A 23,636-nucleotide genomic window follows, 5' to 3' on the forward strand; every position below is an offset into this window, starting at 1 on the left:
CAGGTTGATACTAAGCACTTTATTAAATGAATTTGAGCGACAATTTACAGTTATATCCTATTTTCTTTAATATATATATTTTTAAAATTGGTTCTATTTTGTAGGTCTGTAGTTTAAGAAACTTCTACATTTAGTCCTTGTTCCAATGTTGAAGTATTTTCTTTTGCAAAAAATGAAGAACTATAAGCACACATTATAACAGTATTAGTGTTTCAACATTAGGCGAGCTTATTGTCTAAAAGTTACGTCTCCCACTCTTCTTTTTCCTTCATTTTCTTATTTACAAGAAGAAAAGTTTTCCTATGCAAGTAGAAAGTCATTTTCTTTTCTAATGAAATTACTTCAACTAATCTCAATTCAAGCTTAAAAAGAGTCTGACTAATCACTTTAACATGAAACATTATTATTTTACATTCTGCTTTCTCATTCGTGATGAAATAACTCAAGAAATAAAACCTTTGGTAAATCTTCAACTTCATTACTGCATACTTTCTTAGCATGTAAGAGCATCCTCAGAAATGCAAGCTTGTAATATGATCTATTATTAAGTGTTTACTTGCAGGTTAGAGATTTTGGTATTGCAAAAAAAGAGGCAGATATAAGTTCCTATGCTGGTTATGTGGGTAAGGTTCCTTTTAGTCCTTCCATTCCATTGGTGTGTATGAGTACAATTTATAGACTTCCAAATTAAATTACTGGTACCCAATGAAATATGTTGTAGGATCTGCATTCATGTTTGGCAGAGGATTGACATCTGTACCATGGGGAATGGTGGCTGATCAATATGGTCGAAAGCCTGTTGCAGTTTTGGGAATAATTGCAGTGTAAGCAAGCCTTTCACTGATTTGGATGCTTTCTTTTAAGCCTTGAGATAAAGTATTCAATACTGATAATACTTCTTATTTGACTGCAGCGTTGTGTTCAACACTCTATTTGGCCTTAGCACAAGTTTTTGGATGGCTGTCACCACAAGATTTCTTCTTGGAGGCTTAAATGGATTGCTTGGACCAATGAAGGTACCATTTTTAGATGTACCAGATGGTGGTTATTTAAAATTGTGTGAGTTGATATGCAGTCTTTAAAAAGTACACTTTGGCTCAATTTGGTACTCCAAAGTTTTAATTTCTCATTTTATGTTTTCAAAGGATATTTGTCTTCAATAGCCTATTCATATAAAATTCATATAGGGGGATGAAATGGATTAATGTCAAGTTGATGTGATCGTTAAGTTAGTGCCCAGTGGTCGTAATAAGATATGCCATGACAGGACACCATTCTGTTTTAGTGCTTTGCTACAGCAAATTGAAATGACCAAGGGGGCATATAGATGCCCTATTAACTTTGTATTATGTCATAAGACCCATTTTTAATAGTTATTTGTTAATGGGTTAAGGCAAGGAAATCTTGAAGATGAAGTACTCTTTGAAAGACTTAAAATGAGACATCCATCCAAACTAAAGAGATCAAACTGAGACAGGGTATCTTTAGTAGTCTGAAATTTAAGTTCACTACCAGCGCTGAGGCACAATTAGAAGTTTGAATTTGTTTACTTGATAATCAGTCCGTCTTTTTTCTTTTTTCCAAGATTTGTTTCTATCTGATTGTAGATGTTTAACCTCCTTTAACATATCAACATCCACTTTCACTAGGCTTATGCTGTTGAAATTGTTCGAGAAGAATACCAAGCTATAGGACTCTCAACTGTAAGACTATTTTACGTTGATTTGCATTTAGTTCTTAGTTGCACTTTTCTTCATGGTAATTTGTTAGCGTGATCTGGTTTCAGGTCAGTGCAGCTTGGGGCATTGGTTTAGTCGTTGGCCCAGCATTGGGAGGCTATTTGGCTCAGGTACTTTCCTCTTTGCCTTGTGCGGTAAGCTATATCTTAGAATAGGCTTTGACATTTGCTCATGGAGACATGAGATAACTTGTTTCGTTGGTGGAACTCCTCATAGATTGAGTGTTTATCTTTACCTGAAGTCTTATGTGTGGTTTGGAATACAAAATATGATAAAATAAATGGAATAAATGAATGACTTTGAGGAGGAAAATGACTCATGTGCCCGTACTTTAAAAAGTAACAAACTTGACTCTTGCGCCCTATCTAGAAGGGAATGAGAAAAATATTTTGAGGATGACCCTGATCCTTCTTTAAATTTTACATTTTGAAAGTCATTTGTTGACATTCCATGTAAGTAGGCATATTGAGACAGCTGATAGCCTGAATCTCTGTATTTTAAAATAAAGGAAAGGATGGTAGCAATTAAACAAATACTCCTTTACATGTTTTACTTATTTCTAAAAATGAAGTTGTCATGCCTATATGTGTGTGTGTGGAAGCATGCTCATAAGAATACTTATAAATTATTTCTCTACTAATTTTTGGGAATTTTGATTGCAGCCAGTGGAGAAATATCCACATATATTCTCTAAAGGTTCATTTTTTGATAAGTAAGTTCCCTTGTCCTTCTTTTAAATGATAATAGTAATAGAAAGTGTTACAATGTTGGCTTCCCATGTTATTTTAATTTTATTGTATTTTCATTTGTCATTTTCCTTTATTTGTCAAGGTAAGTATATTCATTTGTGGAGACACATGACTTGCAGGTTTCCATACTCCTTGCCCAGCTTAATAATATCAGTCTTCGCACTTCTTGTGTTAGTTTCCTGCATCTGGCTCCCGGTATGTATGCCAAACAACCTGCATATCTATCAATAATTGTAACTTATATTTAGTACTAAGGTTATCAAAATCAAAGCCCAAAGCCACTAATCCTTAACACATTTATTTTAACTATCGCAAGCTCACTATTCCAAAACATCCTAGGCTCCAAAATGTCTAGATCAGCCTTATATGACTCTGTCCTGTTGATGTTTTGAGACTACCATTATCCTTCAATTCAAAAATATAATTTATATCTGCGTTGTTGGCATTTTATTTCTTTCTAAGGAAATTAATGAATCCCTTGAGCTCTCTTTTTTATGTATAGAGCCTCATTTTTGTTAAATCTATTGATAGATTTTACCTTTTCCAACTTTTTATTCATTTTATGGGTCTCCACGCAATTTTAACGTATAATATATTAGTGAAAAGAATTACATTACAAATACTATATTTTAGACTGTTTCTTTTTGACAAATAAGGACTACCTTCAGATATTAGAATAATGTAAGTAATGTTTTATACAATGTGAGTTGCTGCAGGAAACATTGCACAAGCACAATGATAGCAACGAGTCCTATCAGGATACAGAAGCTTTGGTAACGTAAACATAGGAAAGAGAGTTCAGAAAGATGAAAACATCTTACTGAATTGGCCCCTGATGTCATCCATTATTGTTTATTGTGTTGTCGCCCTACATAATATTGCTTATCAAGAGGTATTCTTCCTACTTAATAATGAACAACTAGTTTTGATGCATTTCCTATTATTTGTGTTGTTTGGGGCTCTCTTTTGCTTTCTATCTTGTTATCCATACCTGTATTTCATTTTGATCCTTGAACAATGCTGTGTCAAATATCAAATTTCATATACAAATGATTTGTGTGTGACTTTAGTTCTTGAAAGTATGATATTGTTCTTATTTTATTTTTCCAGATGTGTAGTAGTACTTTCATACTGAAATGATAATTTTACAATATTTCAAGGATAAAATACGCTGCAGTGTTGAAATAAATCATATTCTTAGATACTAAAGTGATACAAAATATTTTTGGAGCATTAAATTGAATATCTTTCACGGACCAACATGTTTGCGCCCCCCCCCCCCCCGAAAAAAAAAAAAAAATTCCCCCCTTATTCCGGGCTGTAAGTTACCGCCGTTTTACTTTTGCAGGTTTTCTCATTATGGGCCGTCAGTCCTCTAAGGTTGGGGGGTTTGAACTTTACAACCAATGATGTCGGTAATGTTCTTTCAATATCAGGTGTGTTCTTGATGGCTACAAATTTCTACGTATAGATTAATGTTGTAAATTATTGTGTTTCCTTTTAAACTTTCATCCCTAATTATCACATAAACTTAACTGCATTGCCTGACTAGGTCATACACTAACTTCCTCAAAAGCTCATTCTGTAAACCAGTCTTGTTGAGTAAATTTCAGTTATATGAATTTAGGAAAACTCTTGATAGGCATATAAAAGATTATCATACTTGGTTTTGTGTTGGGGAAACTTAGGTAAAGTCTCTTTGTTTTTATCAAGTTCTCCATTGAAAAATTAACTTGCAGAGCAAGTTTATCAGCTTTTTAGTTCTGCACCATGAAATATTCAAATGTGTCGAGTTTTTATTGGAGGACTTGACAGCAAACATAAAAAACTTCACTTAAGTTCTATCCTTTTTGATTTGCGGTCATGCATTCATCTAACTGAAGCCATACTCCATGCGGTGGTTTAATAACTGCTTTATAACCTCAGATTGATGTTTATTGGCATGCCTAGCCCCAAATGTCACTTTTTCTTCCTTTTTATAACGGCTCTTTCATGCGCCAATTGTTTTGAGTCTCAAACCAGTTGCTATTATTTCCATAATCTTTTGAAATCTGTTGAATGAAGTTGTTTAATAAAATTGTTCTGGACTGGACTTCTTATATGAATGTAGATTTATTTACTCTTGTTATTCATGCAAGTAAAATGGCAAGCACTACATATATGAACTTTTCATATAGTTTGAGACGGAATAGATGTGCATGGCAAAGACACAGTGTTTTGACATTTTCTGTGCGTTGATCTTTCTTTGTACCTAGTGATTATGCTGATTAATACTGGCTTTTTCTTAATTGGTTAGGTCTTGTTCTTTTGATGTACCAACTTTTCCTTTTTCCTGTGGTGGAGAAAGCTTGTGGACCTATTACACTTTCTCGCATTTCGGGGGTCAGCTTTTGCTCTCATGCAACAGTGCTATAATTCTGCAATTTCAGTGTTCGTTATTTTAACTGTACTGTTTTTTGGGTGCCATGTGCAGGCTATAACCATACCTCTCTTGCAAAGTTACCCTTTCATAGCATTGCTATCTGGCTTCACACTTCATCTATTGATAACTAGTGCTTCCGTCCTCAAGTATTGTCTCTCTGTAAGTGCATCTGGTTTTTAATCTTACCAAGCACAATAGTAATAATGAAGGGTTGAAGTGAAGTAGAATAGCTTAAATGGAGTATTTTTGCAAGTTTCTTCATTCTATTAAATATAAGCAGTAGCAATTATTAGAGATAAAGAGTCCTGCATTTAGTAATTAGAAGATGGATTAAGAATATATAAAGTTTAAGACGTGTCTAACCAAATAGCTATATTTTGGTGAAACAGATTACCATCAAGCATACTTAATACAAAGTGTTTAACATGGTATCAGAGCCATTTGATTGGGGGAAAAAAAGGAAGGAAAAAAAAAGAATGAATGAAAAGATGAAAAGAAAACAAGAGATTAAAAAAAAAAAAGAGAGAAGAAGAAAGAAAAAATTGAATAAACCTGAAGCCTCTATGACTTAAAAAAAAATGTACAAGCTTAGTCAAGAAGAAGAAGAAAGTGAAAAAAATGAGAAAAGAAAAGTAGTAGAGGAAATATTAGAGATAAAGAGTTCCACATCTTGTAATTAGAAGATAGATTAAGAATATACAAAGCTTAGAGTGTGTCTAACCAAATAGCTAGCACACAGGCATAGGGACACGGCAGTCATATATGTCCATTTGTAATTCAATTTATGTCATGTCATGTCCAATGTAGCTGTTTAACTTGTTGTGTCTCGTCATAGAAAGAGATGATTGTTGTCTTGCCAACGTATATAATGACGGAAGCGTTTGATTTAGAATCTATAGCCCTTTAAGAGCTTCAAATTTAAGAAACAAAGCAATTAGTCATCAGATTCAGTTAAAGCAATGTTGTATTGTTGTCACGGTAGTTCAATCATTTGAGTAAATTGGTCATTGTAATGTTAATTAAACTGTTTTTCCCCTTCCATTAAAAAACATGAATAACATTAAACGTACAAGACTGATTGAAATTTAGAGCTAAATTGTAATAATAAATAAACTGAATGGGCTAAAGATGCATTTAAGCCTACAATTTGTTTAAATGCTGAAAACAGTAAACTCTATCTCCTTCGTGCATTATGAGCTTGCCTGATTGTAATGTTTTTTCTTTTTGGCTGGACCCAGCAAACCATTATTACTGGATTAATGCTTCTGCAAAACAAAGCAGTGGTAAATTTTTTTTTTAGTTCAGTTAATTATTTATTTTAAAATTTTCTTTTTCAAGTTTTGAGATTATCAATATAGGGTTGGGCTAATATGGCATGTTGATTTGATAAAAAAACAGGAACAACATCAAAGAGGAGCAGCTAATGGTATTGCTATGACTGCTATGTCAATATTCAAAGCAGTTGGTCCTGCTGGAGGTGGTGCAATGTAAGTGTGCCTATGATTTTTCCCCCCAAAATTTATCTTTTTGCATGACTGATCATTTTTAGTGAAAAATATTGCTGGCAAATTTGAGCTAAAATGGGTGGATTGAACTCCGATTAGCAACTTGTCTTTGGCTCGATTTCGCTGACGATCTGTGATTTTTTATCATTTATCGGTAGCAGTATACCCAGCTTGAAGCTAGAATAACTTATCTGTTTGCATGACTTATCATTTTTGGTGAAAGATATTGCTGTCAAAGTTGAGCTAAAATGGGTGGATTGAACTCCGATTAACAGCTGGTCTTTGGCTCGAGTTCTTCTGATGATCTGTGATTTTATATCATTTCCCGGTGGCAGTTTACCAAGCTTGAAGCTAGAATAACTTCTAAATCCTAATTTTGTTTATTTATGAAAGTAAAGATTTAGAGTGAAAGGTCATACATCTGAATTGGTTAGAGGATTTCATTTATTAACTGAGACTGTCCAGAGGATTTTAACTGATCCTTATGTTTCTGACAGTTGCTAGGCTAATTTGTTATATATCCATAAGTCACAGCTCAAACTCTTAGTTTTTATACCTTCTTTTAAAAAAAAAAAAAATTGGTTCAGTTTTCATAACTAGAACTGATTTGGTTTTGATTGGTTTAGCTGGTCTTTGATTGGTTCCGTCACAGTCTGGTTTTAGGGGTTGTTCCGGAACGGACTAAGGAATAGTTCCTAATCCAACCAATTGAACCAGCTGGTTTGATCAAAATTTTTAAACAATGCAAAATATCACCTCTTCTCAATCTTCTGTTAATATGGGGGTCTTTTGTATTTTCACAAGGTGATGTACCAATGTTGCAAATATGGCTTAGTTTAACATGCTTGTTTTCAAAACTTATCTGCAGTTCACTGATTATGAACTTGATCAATGCAGATTAGCTTGGTCCCAGAAGCGGCTAAATGCTTCCTTTCTCCCAGGTATGATGCTACTGAATCTGATTGTGTTGAATTCTGTTTCATGTTTAGGGTGGCAACTAAGATAGTGCCCGACAAGGCTATGTATGGTGGATCCGAGCTTTTGGTATGATTAAGAACCTCAACATAAATCAGAACATCCATCCCACTTTCAATAACTAGGTGGATTTTCACTCATTACATAGATTCTGATGAATAAATTGTACTCTTCATAACTTGTAAAATGTATGACTTACTATAGATTTTATATTGAGAAAATATAACTGTTGGTCCTTGTACTTTTAATGTGTTTTGATATTGGTCTCTACATTTTTTTTTTCATTGCTCAAAGTCTCTTAAATTTCATCAATTTTCAACATTAATTCTTATCATTGACAAAATTAAATCTGCTGATGCGCGCATGACAAAGTTAATTCTATTGCGGAGTTGGTAAAAATTAAGATGATTTAGATATTGTATAAGCAAAATAACCACTAACATTTTTGCTTTTTTGTCCTAGTTGTCTTGTCTCTTTTTCCTTTTAAAGTTTCATCCATTACGTGTTTAAGGGTTTATGAGTTAATGCCTTGCTTTTTTTTTTTTTTTCTGCTACTTACTTTTTTATGAATTAGCATAATTTTAACAAATTGACATGAGAAATAACAATATTTATGTACATGTTAGCTACTGTTATGTCCTTGTGATCATATTTAAAAATATAGAAACTAATATTGTAGACATATGAAACTTAACGGATTTTGAAGTTTGAACAATGAAAAAGATAGGGACTAATATCAAGACATGCTAAAAATATAGGGATCAATAGTTATATTTTTGCTGACCTTGTAATTGTGGAAAATCAAACCGCAGGTTCTCACTTGGTGTTCTTCATCCTGAACCTAGTAGAAGCAGTAGGACTGCTGATGATGTTCAAACCTTTCCTGGCTGAGAAAGAGACAACGCCATCAAAACAGTTACAGTGATGTCAGTAATAACATACGTTTCTGCTGAAGCCTTGAGCGATGAATGAATGGAGCAACATTCATTATATTTGAGATATTTTTGTGAAGATGATGATGATGCTTTGGCTGGTTGATGCCAGAGCAAGATATAAGTAAGAAAACAAACATAACTTTGTCTTTCTCAGTCAAAATAAGGCTTTATTCATACCTTCACAGACGTCTCTCCCAGAAACAAAGAACAAGAAAACTAACTAGAAAAAAAAGAAAGTGGAAGGAGCAGGAAAATTAGATTCTTCACCTGGGTCCTTGTGTTACAAAAATAGCATTATGAGTTGTTAGGAATTTAGCAAGTAATTCAAGGTGTTTAACAAGTCATGTTGAGCATTTAAGGAATTAAACAAATCATTTTAAGCAGCGATTCACATTTGTTTTTTCATTTTTGTTAAAGACATTTTAGTTATTTGTCTTACAAAATTATTTTTATTTTAATCTTAACATTCTGCAGTGTAGTTTTAGATTTATTTGGTCTTGATTTGTAATTAAGTCATATTCATAGTCCTAACATGAAATTTTCTGATAAATAAATAAAGGATAAAATTGAATAAATTGAAAAAAAAATTAATTATTTTAATTTTACCTCATATTAAGTACAAAAAATGTTTTCAAAGTCTGCCTTATATTGAGGAATGAAGGGATATCTTTGCTCTATGTTTGCACCCAATAATACTTTAAAGGGAAAATGATAATCAAGGACACCATAAGAATATTATTATAGTTATAGTTTTAAATTATTGAAATTTCAATAATAAATCATAATTTTTAATCAAAATTCAAAAAATATAAATAATCAGTTATGAAAATAACAAAATATATTTAAAATTATTTATAATATTAGTTGAAAATTTATAAAAATTAGTTGTAAATTTAAAATTTTTATTGTTAATATAATAAATCATTTGAAAAAATTAACAACATACATTTGTAATTATTTATAATGTTAGTTGAAAATTTATGGAAATGAGTTGTAAATCGTAAGTTAATCATTTGCAATTTTTTTGCTACCAATATATAGATAATTATTTGAAAAACTTACAAATACACTTGATATTAATTATAAATTTATGAGAGTCAGTTATGAATCATCAGTTAATTACTTGTGATTTTTTACTATCAATTTATAAATATAATGTTTGGAAATCAACAAAAAGATATTTGAAAATTTTTTACAATATTAGTTGGAAATTTACAAAAAGCCATTGTAAATCTTAAGTTAATTAACACAAAATATTTTATTGCAAGTAAGAATTATAATTTATTATTAAAATTTTAATAATTTAAAATCTATAATTATGATTAATATTTTTATAGAGTCTCTAATTGTCATTTCCCCAACTTCAAACCTTTGTCCTATAATTAGGATAGGTGGGAGCATATAAACATTCAGTTCTCAAAGGAAGATACATAAAAAATGAAATTGATTGGAGATGAAATCAGATTATACATGTTATAAATAGTCTTGACTTTTTATAATTGTTTTAATAAAAAGGATTGAGAGATATTTTTATTTTTTTAACTATTCACGTAAAAGAATCATGTATTCTAAAAATATATTATTGTATGAATAGTTAAAGGGACAAAAATGCCATTGAATTCTAATAAAATTAAATTTTAAAAAATTGCCAAGCCAAATTAAATAAGTAAATGTAGTTGCTAATGAAAAAAAGAATGCAGTGCTACTGCAATGCGTTGAATGAATTTATAAATTTATGATTATCAACTATTATCACATGACGTTAACTTTTTCCTCAAAACCTAAGAAATAAAAAATACATGTTTTAATTGATTTATGTTAAAATTAACCAGTAAAAGTTAGATATTATATATCCATTTTTGTGCAAATATATATTATAAAAGTTATACCAAACTATATTATTTATAAATCATATCATATTATTTTTTTAATTTCACTTGTAATACATTTAAAACTCGTGTCTCATATCACACATTATTCATCAATAATATACTGATGTGATAATGTAATAGTGTCATTACAACGGAAGAAGCGCAAAAGTGAAGAATAATTCTCGGGACAACTCTAGTAGGGGTATTAACGACATTTCACCATGTGTTTTTTCCAATGAAACGGCCTTTAGCAGTTTCTGGAACACTCGAGGTGGTTCATGGGCCGTTCTCCACTTCGTATTTTTATCCTTCGACACTACTTCTCATGGTTGTGATCAAAGCTCTCGTCTTTCTTCTTCGTGCTCATCGTATTCGTCTTCACGTCTGCATTCATTGTTCTTATTCTTCCTCAGAAGATGAGGTTAGCTCGCAAATCCTAGTGTCGCCATGTTTCATTGCTTCTTTGTCTTCCATATGGGTCATCATTGGTGATAGTAATCCTGCAAATGCCAAAACAAACAATAATGGTGTATTTTTCTTTTTTCTTTTTTCTTTTTGCATTTTTGTATAAGAATGCTTGTGGTCAATCTGATTCAGAGCTAAGGGAATTCGATATTCTGACTATAATTCCCTAGTTTTCACTTTCGAGTATCTGCTTTTTAACGTCGCTTTTTTGCTTTCTTTCGGTGCGTAATTTTAAGAATTTCGTTTTCACTAACCAAGTGAGGATTGCATTATTGTACTCTAGTTCTTGTTTTCTATTTTTTTTTTTTACCAGTTTTTCATCCTTGGTCACTCTGTTGCTTGTCAATAAATCTTCTATTTATAATATTGTGCATAAGTTGTAGACAATAACTCACAGTTATTAGGTACCCTCTGACCGTAAGCAAGGATGTTATGGACATTGGCTTCTTAGGAAGATTTAGATCAGAAGCATGATTGGCACACTTTTTGACGACGCCCTTGAGATGATAAAACGTTTAGTTTCTCATTTATGATATCTATGATTATTGTGATCTATCTAGCTTTGATGGGGTTGGTTTTTCTGGTGAGAGCTTGAAACTTGTTTGAAATCTAGACCATGAGGACCTTTCAGTGTTTCTGATTAATTTTCTGATGAATGTTCTACCTTTTTTAGCCGACACCCTATTGTGAAGTGGGCTCAGAGATCAGACAAGGTTTATGTGACTGTTGATTTGCCTGATGCTAAAGATGTAAAGGTCAAGCTAGAACCTGATGGAAGATTTAATTTCTCTGCAAAGAAAGATGAAATTCCCTATGAAGTTGACTTGGATCTATTTGATAAGGTCAATGTGGAGGTACAAACAATCAATTCTGTAGGGTGATTTAGAATTTGACCTCAATTAGAATACTAATTGATGGTTGATGGCATTTTGTAGGACAGCAAATATAATGTTGGTGTAAGAAACATAGTTTATGTTATAAAGAAAGCGGAGAAGAAATGGTGGGACAGGTTGATCAAGCCGGAAGGAAAGCCTCCTGTGTTTGTCAAAGTTGATTGGGATAAATGGGTTGACGAAGAAGAAGAGAACGGTAGGCATTGTAATTATGATTTATTGGTAATCTATTGTTGTGTTATATCTGGTTCAGTATAGTGATATAGTTCCTTGAATTTACAGAGAGAGCAGGAATGGACTTCGATGACATGGATTTCTCGGTGAGTATAAAGTTTTCTAACGCAGTAAATAAGTTGTAATTTTTTCTCCTCCAGAAACTTAGGATAGATGTGAGGTTTTGACATGCTTTTTAGAGGTACTTCAACATGGATATTGCTATTTGCTTCTGAATTTTGGTATCTTGACTTATCAAGTCCATTGATTTTGGGAACAATGGGCAACAATGTCAGATGGGAAGTTGACTTTTAGTTGGTTAGACTATTCTATTGAAAGTATGTTTTCTTCTCAAGGGTCATTTTGATATGACCCAAATGTTATTAACTCTGTAAGAGTAGAATGGAGGACGCCTAGTAGTGTTTTTGCCAACCTTGGAAGTGGAATACTGATTATGGGGGATGGTGACTTAAGTTCATTCTCTTGGTTGTACCTTAGAAATGAATTTACCCAATTTTGCATTTACTGATTCTTATTTATAATTTTTATGTGTCAATTGAATAAGAAATTCTTAGGCAAAACTTTGGAGAAACAAAGCAATTATGGATTGCTTTGTTCTTCTAATTTTTTGTAAATCAAGTCAGTCTAATTATTTCTGTATCAAGTTATGTTCTTTTAGCTCTTTGTGTGTGACAAGTACCTTTGTCAAGGATAGTTGGTGTTCTCAGGATGTTTAACAAGGAATCGAAACAAGTCATGAGGCCTCTAGCTCGGTTTAAATCTTAGAACAAGTCATGTCTTTTTTGCCTTTCCAAAACTCCTTTTCAGTTCATTGCTAACTGAAAGTATATTGTGCAGAACTTAGACATGGGTGGGGATGATCTTGATTTGGATGATTTGAAGGAACAGGAAGGTTAGAGCTTTTGTGAACTTTCTATATAAAGTCTGAAGTAAATGTTCTACAAAACCATTTTTAGATTAGCATGGGTGGCTGAGTTTGAGTTACCTAGTGACTACCATGCCTGTTTGTTGTGCAGCAACTTAACCAAGATATGGTTTTGTAATTTTAACATTGGAGTATTTTCTGATACACTCTGTGCAGATGAAGTCGAAACGAAAGAAGAGGATGGGCAGAAAGAGATGGAGGTGGGAGAACCGCCTGCACCGGTGGCTGAGGAAGCTAAGTCTTGATTGCTTTGGAAAGACAGAAAACGGAGACCCCTATCCTTGACACGAGCTGTGTGAAAGTGAGGTTTTATGGTTACTGGATCAATGAATGCTTACAAACTCAAGGTTGCTGAAATTGTGTGCCTTTTCTTAGGTCTAGCCTTTCTCAAATTGTGTCTCTTTTATTGTGTGTAGGCATTCTCACATTAGCATGTATGCCATACTCTCTCTATGTTGTCATGGCAGTAAGGATCAGTTCTGGTAAAAGGACATTTCTGGAGTCAAAATATCATGATACATCTTGTTTATGGCTATAAACGTTTTATTTCTTTTTTTATGGGTGTAAAGGTGTCTGTCACGCCAAGGCGATAGCATTGAGAACGAGGAATCCCCATCTGTGAAAGATTGGGGGAAAAATTGCTTGAAACTAGAGTGAAGATGAAGAATAAAAAGGCAAAGAATTATCAATTAAATGATAGATTTGAATATCAAGTGGAGAGTAAATTATCAAGTGGCTAATGCGAGGACCACTAACCTCTCTTTCCATTCCTCTCCACTAACTTAAAATGAAATTTCTACCATTTTGATTTGATGCAGGGTAAATTTGGATGGATTAAATTTAAAGTTTTTATTTTTATTTATATTTTATTTTATACTTATTAAAATAAAAAAAAGGTTTTTAATAAATTTATTTTAGTATCAATTAAAACAATGCAAATTTAATTTATATGGTTAAAAACTTGATATTAAATTTTCATATATTAATTATTCAAATTTATTCTGAATGGTTTGAATTTTAATATTTTTAATTATAATTTTTTTATAAAAATATTGTTTTTGAAAAGTGTCCGTTGGGAGATTATATTCACTTTTAATATTATATTTATAAAAAAAATTATAAAAATATAAAAAATTAATATTAAATTTAGACTGTGTAAAATTAAATAGTTAATTTATAAAAATTATAAAAAAAATTAAATATTAAATTAAAAGTACATATTAAATTTAGACTGTTTAAGTTGGTCATAAAGTAAATTTATTAATTTTTTTTATTTAATAAGTATAAAATAAAATATAAATAAAAAGTAGAAAATTTAATTATGGAGTCTACCAAATTTGAATGGCCTAGATTTTATTTTAGGATAGTGGAGGGAAAATGAAGGGAAGGTTAGTGAAGGGAAGTTAAGTTCAGTTGAGGAGGTTAATCTAATTCATCTACTAATGGTGTACCTCTATCTCTTATAATGCATTCCTCAAATCCTTGTGTGCCTGTTAACTGGAAAAATATTACCAGTCTCACCAGCCCATATTATAATCCTCACAAGGAGGTGTGGAAGGTGTTGTGGAGAAATTCATTAACCATCTAAGCATCTCGTGTTAATTAACGATTGCAGTTTTGTCACGCTATCACTTGAATGTTAATCACTTAAGCCCTTTTGGATGTCAGGAGCAAGAATCTATATCACACTTTATTTGTTGCAAAAAGAAGTTATTGATTCATCACAATATCAAAGACAAGCTCACAGATGATTAATGAGGAATTTTATGGGCGAATTCAATACCTGGATTCGATCTGCAACTGGAGCAAGCGTAGCCCCGGGGAAAAGATCTTACGTTTGGTTTGTCTGTGCTTTATTTTTAAAAACAAAATTTTACTTTTGAAATTTTGTGGGTAAAATATTTTATAAAAAAATACATCCTAAAAGCATATCTACTGAAAGTGAATATAAAAAATATATTATTTAAAGTTTTTAAAAAATAAATTTAAAAAGTAGGATGTATTATACTATCTCAAGTTTAATCTATTATTTTTTATTTAAAAAATAGTTAATTCATTAAATATAATTTATTATTTTAATAATAATAATTAGGTATCAAGTTTTTAGTATTATAAATTAAATAATTAATCATGTTAATTTTTAGCATTCATGTATAATAAAAATTATAAATCTTTATCACATTGTTTAAAATTATAAATTAAAAAGTATAACTAGATATTAAGTTTTTAGCATTATAGATCAAATTTATGTTCTTTAAAATCTTTATCATATTTTTAAAATATTTTAAATATATTATATTTGTATAATAAAATAATAAATTATAAATCATTATAAATAAATATTTTTTTATAATTGTACATTCAAAAACACATTTTATTATTATAATCCAAACAACTTTTAATATATCAAATTAACTTTTAAAAAAATATATGAAAACACAAATTTCATTACAACAACTGATTTTTACTAAATTAATTTTTATCAAATAAATTTTTATTAAAAAATTTTTTAATAAACTAAAAATTAAACACACACTCAATTCATAGTATGGGTGAAGAGAATTCAATGAGAAGGACCTTTTTAATAATTGTACGTTCAAAAGCACATTTTATTATTATAATCTAAACAACTTTTAATATATCAAACTAACTTTTAAAAAAAATATATGAAACACAATTTCATTACAACAACTAATTTTTATTAAATTAATTTTATTAAATAAATTTTTACTAAAATTTTTTTAATAAATTAAAAATTAAACACACACTCAATTCATAGTATGGGTGAAGAGAATCCCAATGAGGAGAACCCTTGTGTCATTGCGTGCTTGCGATGAGCTTTATTCTGGACGAGGAACTTCATAATCTCGCGCAACCGGCTATTGAACATCGTTAGTTATAAGAAGCTTCCATGATATAATTTAAAAAAAGACAAATATTTATTAGTGAATTTATTCTAAAATTGTCTCTCCTTTTTTTGCGTTCATTAAATATCTCTTTCTCTCTCTATTACTCTTATTAAATAATAAAGAATATTTTTTACAAGTTTGCTTTTTGGGGGGGTTGAAGTTTAACATATATTTAGTTCATTTCATTGGCAACTTGATTTTAAAAAATGTTTGTAAAATAAAATGGAGGGAGTACATATCTTCACTTTCATATGAAGTGAAGTTACTAAGATTCCGCTCTAAGAGGGGGCTAAATCGAGTTTTATAAAAATTTAGTTAATAATAAATTTAAAGAGATGAGTCACCAAAATATAGTAGAGAGTAAAAAGAAAAGCTTGCACAGATTATTTATCCTGATTCAGTCATAACTACTCAAGCCTATGCCTTCAAATATTACTTAAGATTTTTTCCACTAACTTTACTAGGGTTAATTTGCGCTTTTGGTAGTCTTAATATAATTTCAGACTTATACTAAAGTCTAAATTACTCCCCTTACAAAGACAATAATTTATTTCTCTTAAACTTCTAGAATTTAAGATACTTTGTTCCACAAAAAAAAAAATAAACAAACAAAGTAAGTTTAAAAATGAATTACTTCTATCAAATATTCTCTTTAAGCTCAATGAATACAAACTTAAAAAATTGATAAAACATAAATGAAGTAACTTGCATTGCTCATTTGTGTGCATTCTTATTCACTATCTTCATAAATGCTTCAATTTAGTTGTGCTTCATAAATGATCTACTAGATTTATGAATATGATAGTTGGAGTTTTCATCTTCTTTCTTTTAAGCTTTCTCCGAAAAGAGGCAATTGTATAGTGCCTTATGGCGAAGTTTCTCTCTTTCAATAAGTAAAGAAATAACGGTTCTTTATAATAATATTTTAACAATGTAGGTAAGAGCTTATTTCAGAAGAACAAAGTTATTTGAGAATAAAAAATTTTTAAAATAAGATCAATAAGTATTTAATCTAATCTGAAGTTATGTTTTAAAGGTTTTTAGGATTATAAAATAACTAACACAACTTTTAGAAGATGAAAATAATAAGAAATGATGAAGCTTCAAAGTTGCTCAAAAAGAGACATGAAAGCAGAGCATGAAACTTCATGCTTATTTGGAAATAAGCTGACTAACTTATTTTTAAATAGTGAAGAACAGCTTAACAAGAATGCAGAGAAGGCTCTTTTGAAGTAAGGATCATATATTTGAAGATCCTTATTTCAAAAATTGTTCGGAAATAACTAACAATAAAGAAACTATTTTAAATAAGGATTACGACACAGACAACTCATAAAAGTTCTTAGAATCTATGAAGTATCAATACTTTAAATTGTTTCACATATCTATATCAGTATTGTGTTTGATACTAATACTTCCCATACTTCTTCGATACGTACATGTAGAGTATTGAAATATTATTTTTTAATTTTTTTTTTCATGTGTATTCGATACTTTTAGATTGCAAGTTAATACTTTAAAATTATTTTTTAAAAATTAAATTTTGTTAAATATTGTGATATTAATTTTTTTATTCCCAATATATTTTTGTGATTTGCTTTTAAAATCAGATATTAGATTTTCCTTAAAAAAATTTTAGATACAATAAAAAGATAAAAATTATACTTTTTTAATTATAACAATGTAAGAATATAATCTTTTGGCATTTAAATCTTAGGTGAGAAATTATAAGTCCAATTAATGAAAGTACAATTAACAATTATGTTTTACTTGATATTATTTTATAAGACTAAATATGTATGCTATTTTGGATATTTTTAAAATTAAAATTATATTTTTAATATTTATTATATATATATATATACACCTATGCACTAATAGAAAATGTATGGTATCCTCTATTTTTAAAAATCAAAGTATCAAAGTATTGTATCTGATACACATATCAATATCCATGTATCATAGCTCAGAATTTTGATTTTTGATTTCAAGATCAATTGAAATACCTTTTAAGTAATACAAATGGTCCTTAGAAAATTATATCAAGTCAAATATTTAATTTTTAGAGAGAAATACAATATGAGTATAAACAAGAATTGATTAAGTGGTTCTTCATTACTTGAGAATAAAATGCATATTTGGTAATAATGATATACCTATATGAGAATAAGATTCGAGAGCCATAATTTAAAATAAAGACAATCATTCCCTTTCAAGTTGTTAATTCTTGATTATTGATCTTGTAAAATATAAACTTCTTTTATTTTATAATGATTAAAATTAGGGTTCAACAGTTATACTTTGTTACGTTTGTTTTTATTTAATGAATTGTCTTTTTTTTTTAATTCCGCTTATCTCTTCACAAAAAAAACTATCACTCATGCTTTTTAGAGCTTGTCAATGCTCAACAGTACAGTAGGGCTTTAATCCCCCCCGCTCCCAACTTTCTCCCATTTAAAGGAGATGCGATATCATCGCCAATGAGCTGTAGGTCAAATGACATGATCTCCCACCTTGCTGCAATGAATAAAACACAAGCCAAGAGATTCTTGGTTTTTAATTAACAAAAATGATTTTGAAAGTGAGCTGCAAGAAACTAATCTCATATCATAACAAAGGACAATCCTTAACATATTCAATTCACTTCTTTTATGTATAAGATTCAATAGTAGTTAGGTCAAGTGAAAGAGACTCAATTTCTCTTAAGCAATGTCAATGATTCAAACTGTATATAAAAATAAATCATATTGAGAAAACTATTTACATAAATTTGACCTATTAATTTCGGATATCAAATTTGTACATAAGAAGCATTTGATCACTTGAGATTCAAATTTCATTCAAAACAGCACATTTCATTAAACCAATGGCCAAGTTGCTACAATCATAAACAACAATCAATTTGCCCAAAAACAAATACACATAAATAGCCATTAATGGACAACATTAGATTGGACTCATGACAAACATTACCAAGCCACCACGATTTCCACTCCAACTCAAGAAAGCAAATGAATCTTCTTTCAATTCCCCCCCCCCAAAAAAAAAAAGAAAAAAACTTTTCTTGGTTTCAAAAGGCAGGGCCATAGAGAGAGACAATACATAAAATTATATATGTTCGTATGTCGGTGTACCATGTCTCAAACCCAAAACATCATGGAATGTAGAGGTGTTTATGATACCCAATTACCGGTATGTCCAGCCCGACCCAAAAAAAAAACACAAAAAATTCTATACATGTCTGGGCTGAGCAATGTGCGGGCAGGGCTGGGCAGCAGGTAAGTTATGCAACCCTGCCCATTTAGCCCAGCCCAATATTTTATAATTTTTTTGTTAATTTTTTTATTAATTTCTTGCAAACTTTTCTATGATTTCTTGTTAATTTTTTTAACAAACTTATATATTATTGTTAATTCTCTCATATTTTGTTTTCCATTTTGCTTTAATTTTTCATGTATGTTCTTACAATTTTTTTATTTAGTTATGACGCATTTTTCCTCTTCCATTCATGCAAGTTGAGAATTGAGAAGAGGCTTTTTGTAAATTGAAGCCTATTCTTTAAAATTGTTATTTCTCATATGATGCTCCAAGCTTTTGTTATTTAGATTATAGCTATTATTTTGAATTGAATTATGGATAAATTGATATTGTGTCAAGACTTGTGGTAGTTTTAGATTTCAAATTAGATGTCGAATTATGGATAATTGGATATTGTGGCTGTTATTGTGAATTTATAATTTATGATTTTATGGATGCTATTTTGATTGATGTATAGGGTTATTATTGTTGATTTGTGATAGTTTTATTTTGAAATAATCAAAAGGGTTGTGATTTTATGAGCAGTGCAATTATTTGATGGGTTAAGCGGTCCAAAGTTATCCAACTAGCCCTGCCCAACCCAAATTAATAGAGTATTTTTACGGGTAGGGCTGGGCATCAGGCTGCAAAACATTCTTCAGGCTGGGCATCGGGCAGGGTCTTGTCCAACCCAACCCTGCCTATGTGCACCTCTAATGGAATGACCAACAACATACCAGAAATCCGCAGGAAAGGCTGGTACATGCATGCATGCATATATATATATATATATATATTGGTCCTATTAATTAGCCAGTAGCATCCCCTTCACAAAAATATCTCAGGATTGATGATTGCTTCATCACTGCATGGTTATGAAACATGTTATTAACATCATTATGACCGCTGTGATGGGGTTGTCTTTTTCTCAGCCAGGAATGGTTTGAACATCATCAGCAGGCCCAGTGCTTCCACTAGGTTCAGCACAAAAAACACCAAATGAGTACCTGTGGTTAAATGTCCCAACGTTAGTAAGCTTACAGAATTGCAGCTACTGAGCTACTTCTATGAAACACAAGGGATGGATATTCTAATATATGCAGTCAAGACATATGGGAATGGATCTGGTGCATTTCCATGCGGATTTCTTTTTTTTTTTTTTACTATTAAAGAGATGTGAGAAATAAGAAAAAACTAGTTTTTAGCCCGCGCATTGCACGGGACATTAAGCGATTAGAAGACTAATTAAAAAAGGAATAGAGACATGAGGGGGGATCAAATGCCTAAATATGAAGTGGCTCTTTATTGAAAAAGTTAAGACTATTGAGACAAAATAAAGCTTCTCATGATTCTTCATTAACAAATAACTTTCTCTGGCAGATCATTAAAAAAAAAAAAAAAATCTACCACCAATTAACTTGTGTGCCTGCCATGTCAGGTCCTAATTGGGAAAGATTTTAATAAAATTGAATGTAATTATGCTTATATTTATTTATTTTTCATTAATTTGTATTTTAATAGGCAAAATAACAATTAAAAAAAATAAATCAAACCAAACAGAAAAAGTGACCCAAGCCTCAGACCTAGGCAGAGGTGCACCGCCAAAAAGTTTTCACTACTGTCAACAGGCCCACAACACACTCAATTAACAACGGATTAACTTAGATATTTTTTTCACCATAGTTTTACAGTAAATATGGATGGGATTTACAAGAAAGGAAGATGTGTACGGTGTTAATTAATAATAAAATAAGAGATGCATGCCATATTCCATGACATGGTGTTGAGTAGTAAAAAATGTATGCATTTTATTTTCTCATTCAAGAACTTTATCTCGAAAATCAAAAAAGCAATGTACCTAAGCATTTTCCCTCACTCTTTCAAGTTTTGAAACAGAATATGAAACAGAGTGCAGCACAAAAGAGATTAAATGAGCACCATACCCGGAAGGAAAGAAGCATTTAACCGCTTTTGCGACCAAGTTAATCTGCATCGACCAAGATCGTAATTAGTGAACTACAGATAAGTTTTATGGCACGTTTGGATTAATAAGAATTTAGATTTGAATTTGGATTTAGTTTAAATCCCTCATTTAGATACAACAAAATTCATGAATTTGGATTTTAATTCAAATTCAAATCCATTTCTTGTTGCAATTTCTTTGTAATTTCAAATTTCCTCTATACCCTAGTTACTTGAAATTTCAGTCACTTCAAACATGTCATTCTCTTCGTGTTTCCACTATTAATGTCTCTATAACTTTCATATTTTTTTCTTATATTTCATTCTAGTCTCTTGTCTATTAAAAAATAAAGATAAACTTTTTTTCTATTTTTCATTTTTGTTTTGAATCTCAACCCATCTATCTTTTTTATTTGAAAATTTTTAAACTACACAAACAAAAGATTTTAAATACATGAATTTAAAATATAAGATTTCAAATATAAAATTTAAATCCAAATCTGTCAATCCAAACACTACCATAAAATATTGCATTTGCATGTTATGGAGAAGGCATGTTAACAGAAATGTGTTTCTCCATTTTCATTATAACCTCTAAAAACTCTCCAAGCAAAAGAAGACCAAGATTGTTCCTTTAAGATATATTCTCCTTAAACAACAGAAAGTTTGAACTGGCACTTTTAGAAATATGATAAAAGAACCTAGCAACTTTCAGACAGATAAGAATCAGATCAATCTAACAGATTATACATAGAACATCAACGGTAAAAAACTTCTGGACTTAAAATCACCCATAGAGTCTCAGGTTAATTAATGAAAACCTCCCACCAATTCACATTTACAATTTTTTTTCTTTATTTTTTGGTGAAATAAAAACCTTTTGGTTGACGAAAAAAGTAAATAAGCTGTTCTAGCTCCAAGGCAACATGCAGAGAACTTGGTATATGACTACCAACATAGGATTGCAGATCATAGATCATTAGGGGAAGAAATCAAACCACAGACCGTTTGGTCAATGTGGCTTGATCCAACCGATATTGAGCTAACCTATGTTAGCACTTTTTTTTTTTTGGGGCTAAAAATGAAAATCCATTCAAAAAACAAAACAGGGAAAAAGAAATAAATGCACACTTACACTGCTCCACCTCCAGCAGGGCCAACTGCTTTGAAAAGTGACATAGCTGTCATAGCAATACCATTAGCCGCTCCTCTTTGGTGTTGTTCCTTTTTTTCCCCAATCAACAACCATATTAGCCCAACTCAATCATGATGATCTCATAACTTCTATAAGGAAGAAAAAAGTAACATTAAATAATGAACTGAACATGAAGAATTTACCACTGCTCTGTTTTGCAAAAGGAATAAACTGGTATCAATTATTGTCTGGCAAAGAAAAAAATTAACAATCAGGAAGATCATTATGTAGATATATGTTTCGTGAAGGAGATAGTATGCTGTTTTTGGCATTGTTACATGTTAAGACAACAATCGCCTTCTTCTCTTCTCTCTATTTTTTCCTTTTCTTTTATACTGAAAAAGTACAACTTATGAAGCATGAACACTTCAAAAGAGGAGTTGCATCATCGTCAAACAATCAGAAACTTGTGTTAGACACGACATGCCATTACATGATACTTATACAAGCAACTACAATTTATTGTGTTAATTTTCTGGCAACCTATAAAGATTATTCTATGCCAGCCATTTTACTTCACCTTAACCCCTCGATGTAACAATCTGGTTGGTGAAATCAAGAAACAGATGCACTTACAGGGAAACATAACATAAAGACGGAAGCAATAGTTATCACTAGATGCAGTGTGAAGCCAGATAACATCGCTATGAAAGGGTAACTTTGCAAGAGAGGGATGGATAAAGCCTGCACGTGGTACCCAAAAAATGGTAGAGATTAAAAAATACTGACAAGGAAAATGCTGCATCACAGTAACTATTGCATGATAGTGAAAGCTCACCGCTGCAATGCGAGCAAGATTAATGGGTCCAAATGCTTTCTCCATAGGTGAATAAAGGAAGATTTGACAGAGCAAAAGAGCAAATCCTAACCAGTTGACCAATGTTCAATGCTAATCAGCATAATCTCTACGTGATAAATACATCAATACATGGGAAGCAAGAAAAACACATTATATCATTGAAGTGCACATCTTTCTATCTTAAACTAGTTGAATTTTTCATATATGTTGTACTTGCTGATTTTTCTTGTATGAGTATCAAGGAAGTCTGAACAAATCTACATTCATAAAAGAGGTTCAGTCAAAAACAATTTTATCAAACAATTTGATTTATAGTTTAGCACTACGTGATTGACGCTTTTAAAATTTGCACTGCAAGTTATGTTTTCTTTGAAGAAGTTGATAAGAAACACTACTAAAGAAACTTCATCAAAATTTTCTCAACAAAATACCAAAGTTCAGGTAATCGTCTAAAAGCATCTTACTCTTTAGTTACCAACGTTTGAAAATTAAATAACTGAAATTTACTCAACAAGATTTTTTTTTTTTGGCCAAAAAGTTTACTCAACAAGATTGGATTACATGATATGCATAGTATATAGGATCTCATGCAAGCGGTTATGTATGTATAATGTTTGGGGTTGGAAGGTTAGGAAGTAAGTAAGTCCAATTTACAACAGTAATGTATATATCTGGAAATTCATTGTCATCAAGGATAAACCTGATATTGAAAGAACATCACCAACATCATCCGTTGTAAAGTTCAAACCCCCCAGCTCTAG

At 30.9% G+C, this 23,636-nt stretch overlaps 3 protein-coding genes and 1 non-coding gene across 8 annotated transcripts; 2 read left to right on the forward strand and 2 right to left on the reverse strand.

Moving 5' to 3' along the window:
- The first annotated feature begins 568 nt into the window (after window positions 1-568).
- LOC129301326 (protein ZINC INDUCED FACILITATOR 1-like) lies at window positions 569-8,730 on the forward strand. The gene is given in 16 exon segments (XM_054939899.1): window positions 569-623; window positions 722-824; window positions 914-1,016; window positions 1,650-1,703; window positions 1,787-1,849; window positions 2,402-2,451; window positions 2,608-2,683; window positions 3,205-3,259; window positions 3,262-3,380; window positions 3,837-3,924; window positions 4,785-4,870; window positions 4,962-5,069; window positions 6,149-6,193; window positions 6,309-6,397; window positions 7,313-7,356; window positions 8,203-8,730. Coding segments are annotated over 15 exon segments (1,185 nt in total). The 5' UTR covers window positions 569-623; window positions 722-732; the 3' UTR covers window positions 8,316-8,730.
- A 1,683-nt stretch (window positions 8,731-10,413) lies between these two features.
- Window positions 10,414-13,252, forward strand: LOC129301327 (co-chaperone protein p23-1-like). Of its 5 annotated transcripts, none has more exons than XM_054939900.1 (6): window positions 10,421-10,617; window positions 11,335-11,515; window positions 11,597-11,750; window positions 11,837-11,874; window positions 12,626-12,680; window positions 12,861-13,252. In XM_054939900.1, the coding sequence occupies exons 1-6, from the start codon at window positions 10,613-10,615 to the stop codon at window positions 12,956-12,958; spliced, it is 531 nt and encodes a 176-aa protein (XP_054795875.1). In that variant the 5' UTR covers window positions 10,421-10,612; the 3' UTR covers window positions 12,959-13,252. The 5 variants fall into 5 exon arrangements, with proteins under 5 accessions (XP_054795877.1, XP_054795878.1, XP_054795875.1 ...); XM_054939901.1 differs by having other exon boundaries at window positions 10,433-10,617; window positions 12,870-13,252; XM_054939902.1 differs by lacking the exon at window positions 12,626-12,680 and having other exon boundaries at window positions 10,414-10,617.
- An 8-nt stretch (window positions 13,253-13,260) lies between these two features.
- Window positions 13,261-13,323, reverse strand: LOC129301329 (small nucleolar RNA snoR8a). The gene has a single exon (XR_008590950.1). It is a non-coding gene; the product is annotated as a small nucleolar RNA snoR8a (small nucleolar RNA).
- A 6,330-nt stretch (window positions 13,324-19,653) lies between these two features.
- On the reverse strand, window positions 19,654-23,630 carry LOC129301328 (protein ZINC INDUCED FACILITATOR 1-like). The gene is made up of 7 exons (XM_054939906.1): window positions 23,576-23,630; window positions 22,855-22,940; window positions 22,653-22,760; window positions 22,220-22,264; window positions 22,017-22,105; window positions 20,863-20,906; window positions 19,654-19,926 (listed from the first exon to the last, which is right to left on the reverse strand). The coding sequence occupies exons 2-7, from the start codon at window positions 22,897-22,899 to the stop codon at window positions 19,817-19,819; spliced, it is 441 nt and encodes a 146-aa protein (XP_054795881.1). The 5' UTR covers window positions 22,900-22,940; window positions 23,576-23,630; the 3' UTR covers window positions 19,654-19,816.
- Between the last annotated feature and the right edge of the window lie 6 nt (window positions 23,631-23,636).

This window comes from Prosopis cineraria, unplaced genomic scaffold (assembly GCF_029017545.1).
Source record: "Prosopis cineraria cultivar Desert tree isolate PC_DT_omini unplaced genomic scaffold, ASM2901754v1 PC2048, whole genome shotgun sequence".
Classification (NCBI taxonomy): domain Eukaryota; kingdom Viridiplantae; phylum Streptophyta; class Magnoliopsida; order Fabales; family Fabaceae; genus Prosopis; species Prosopis cineraria.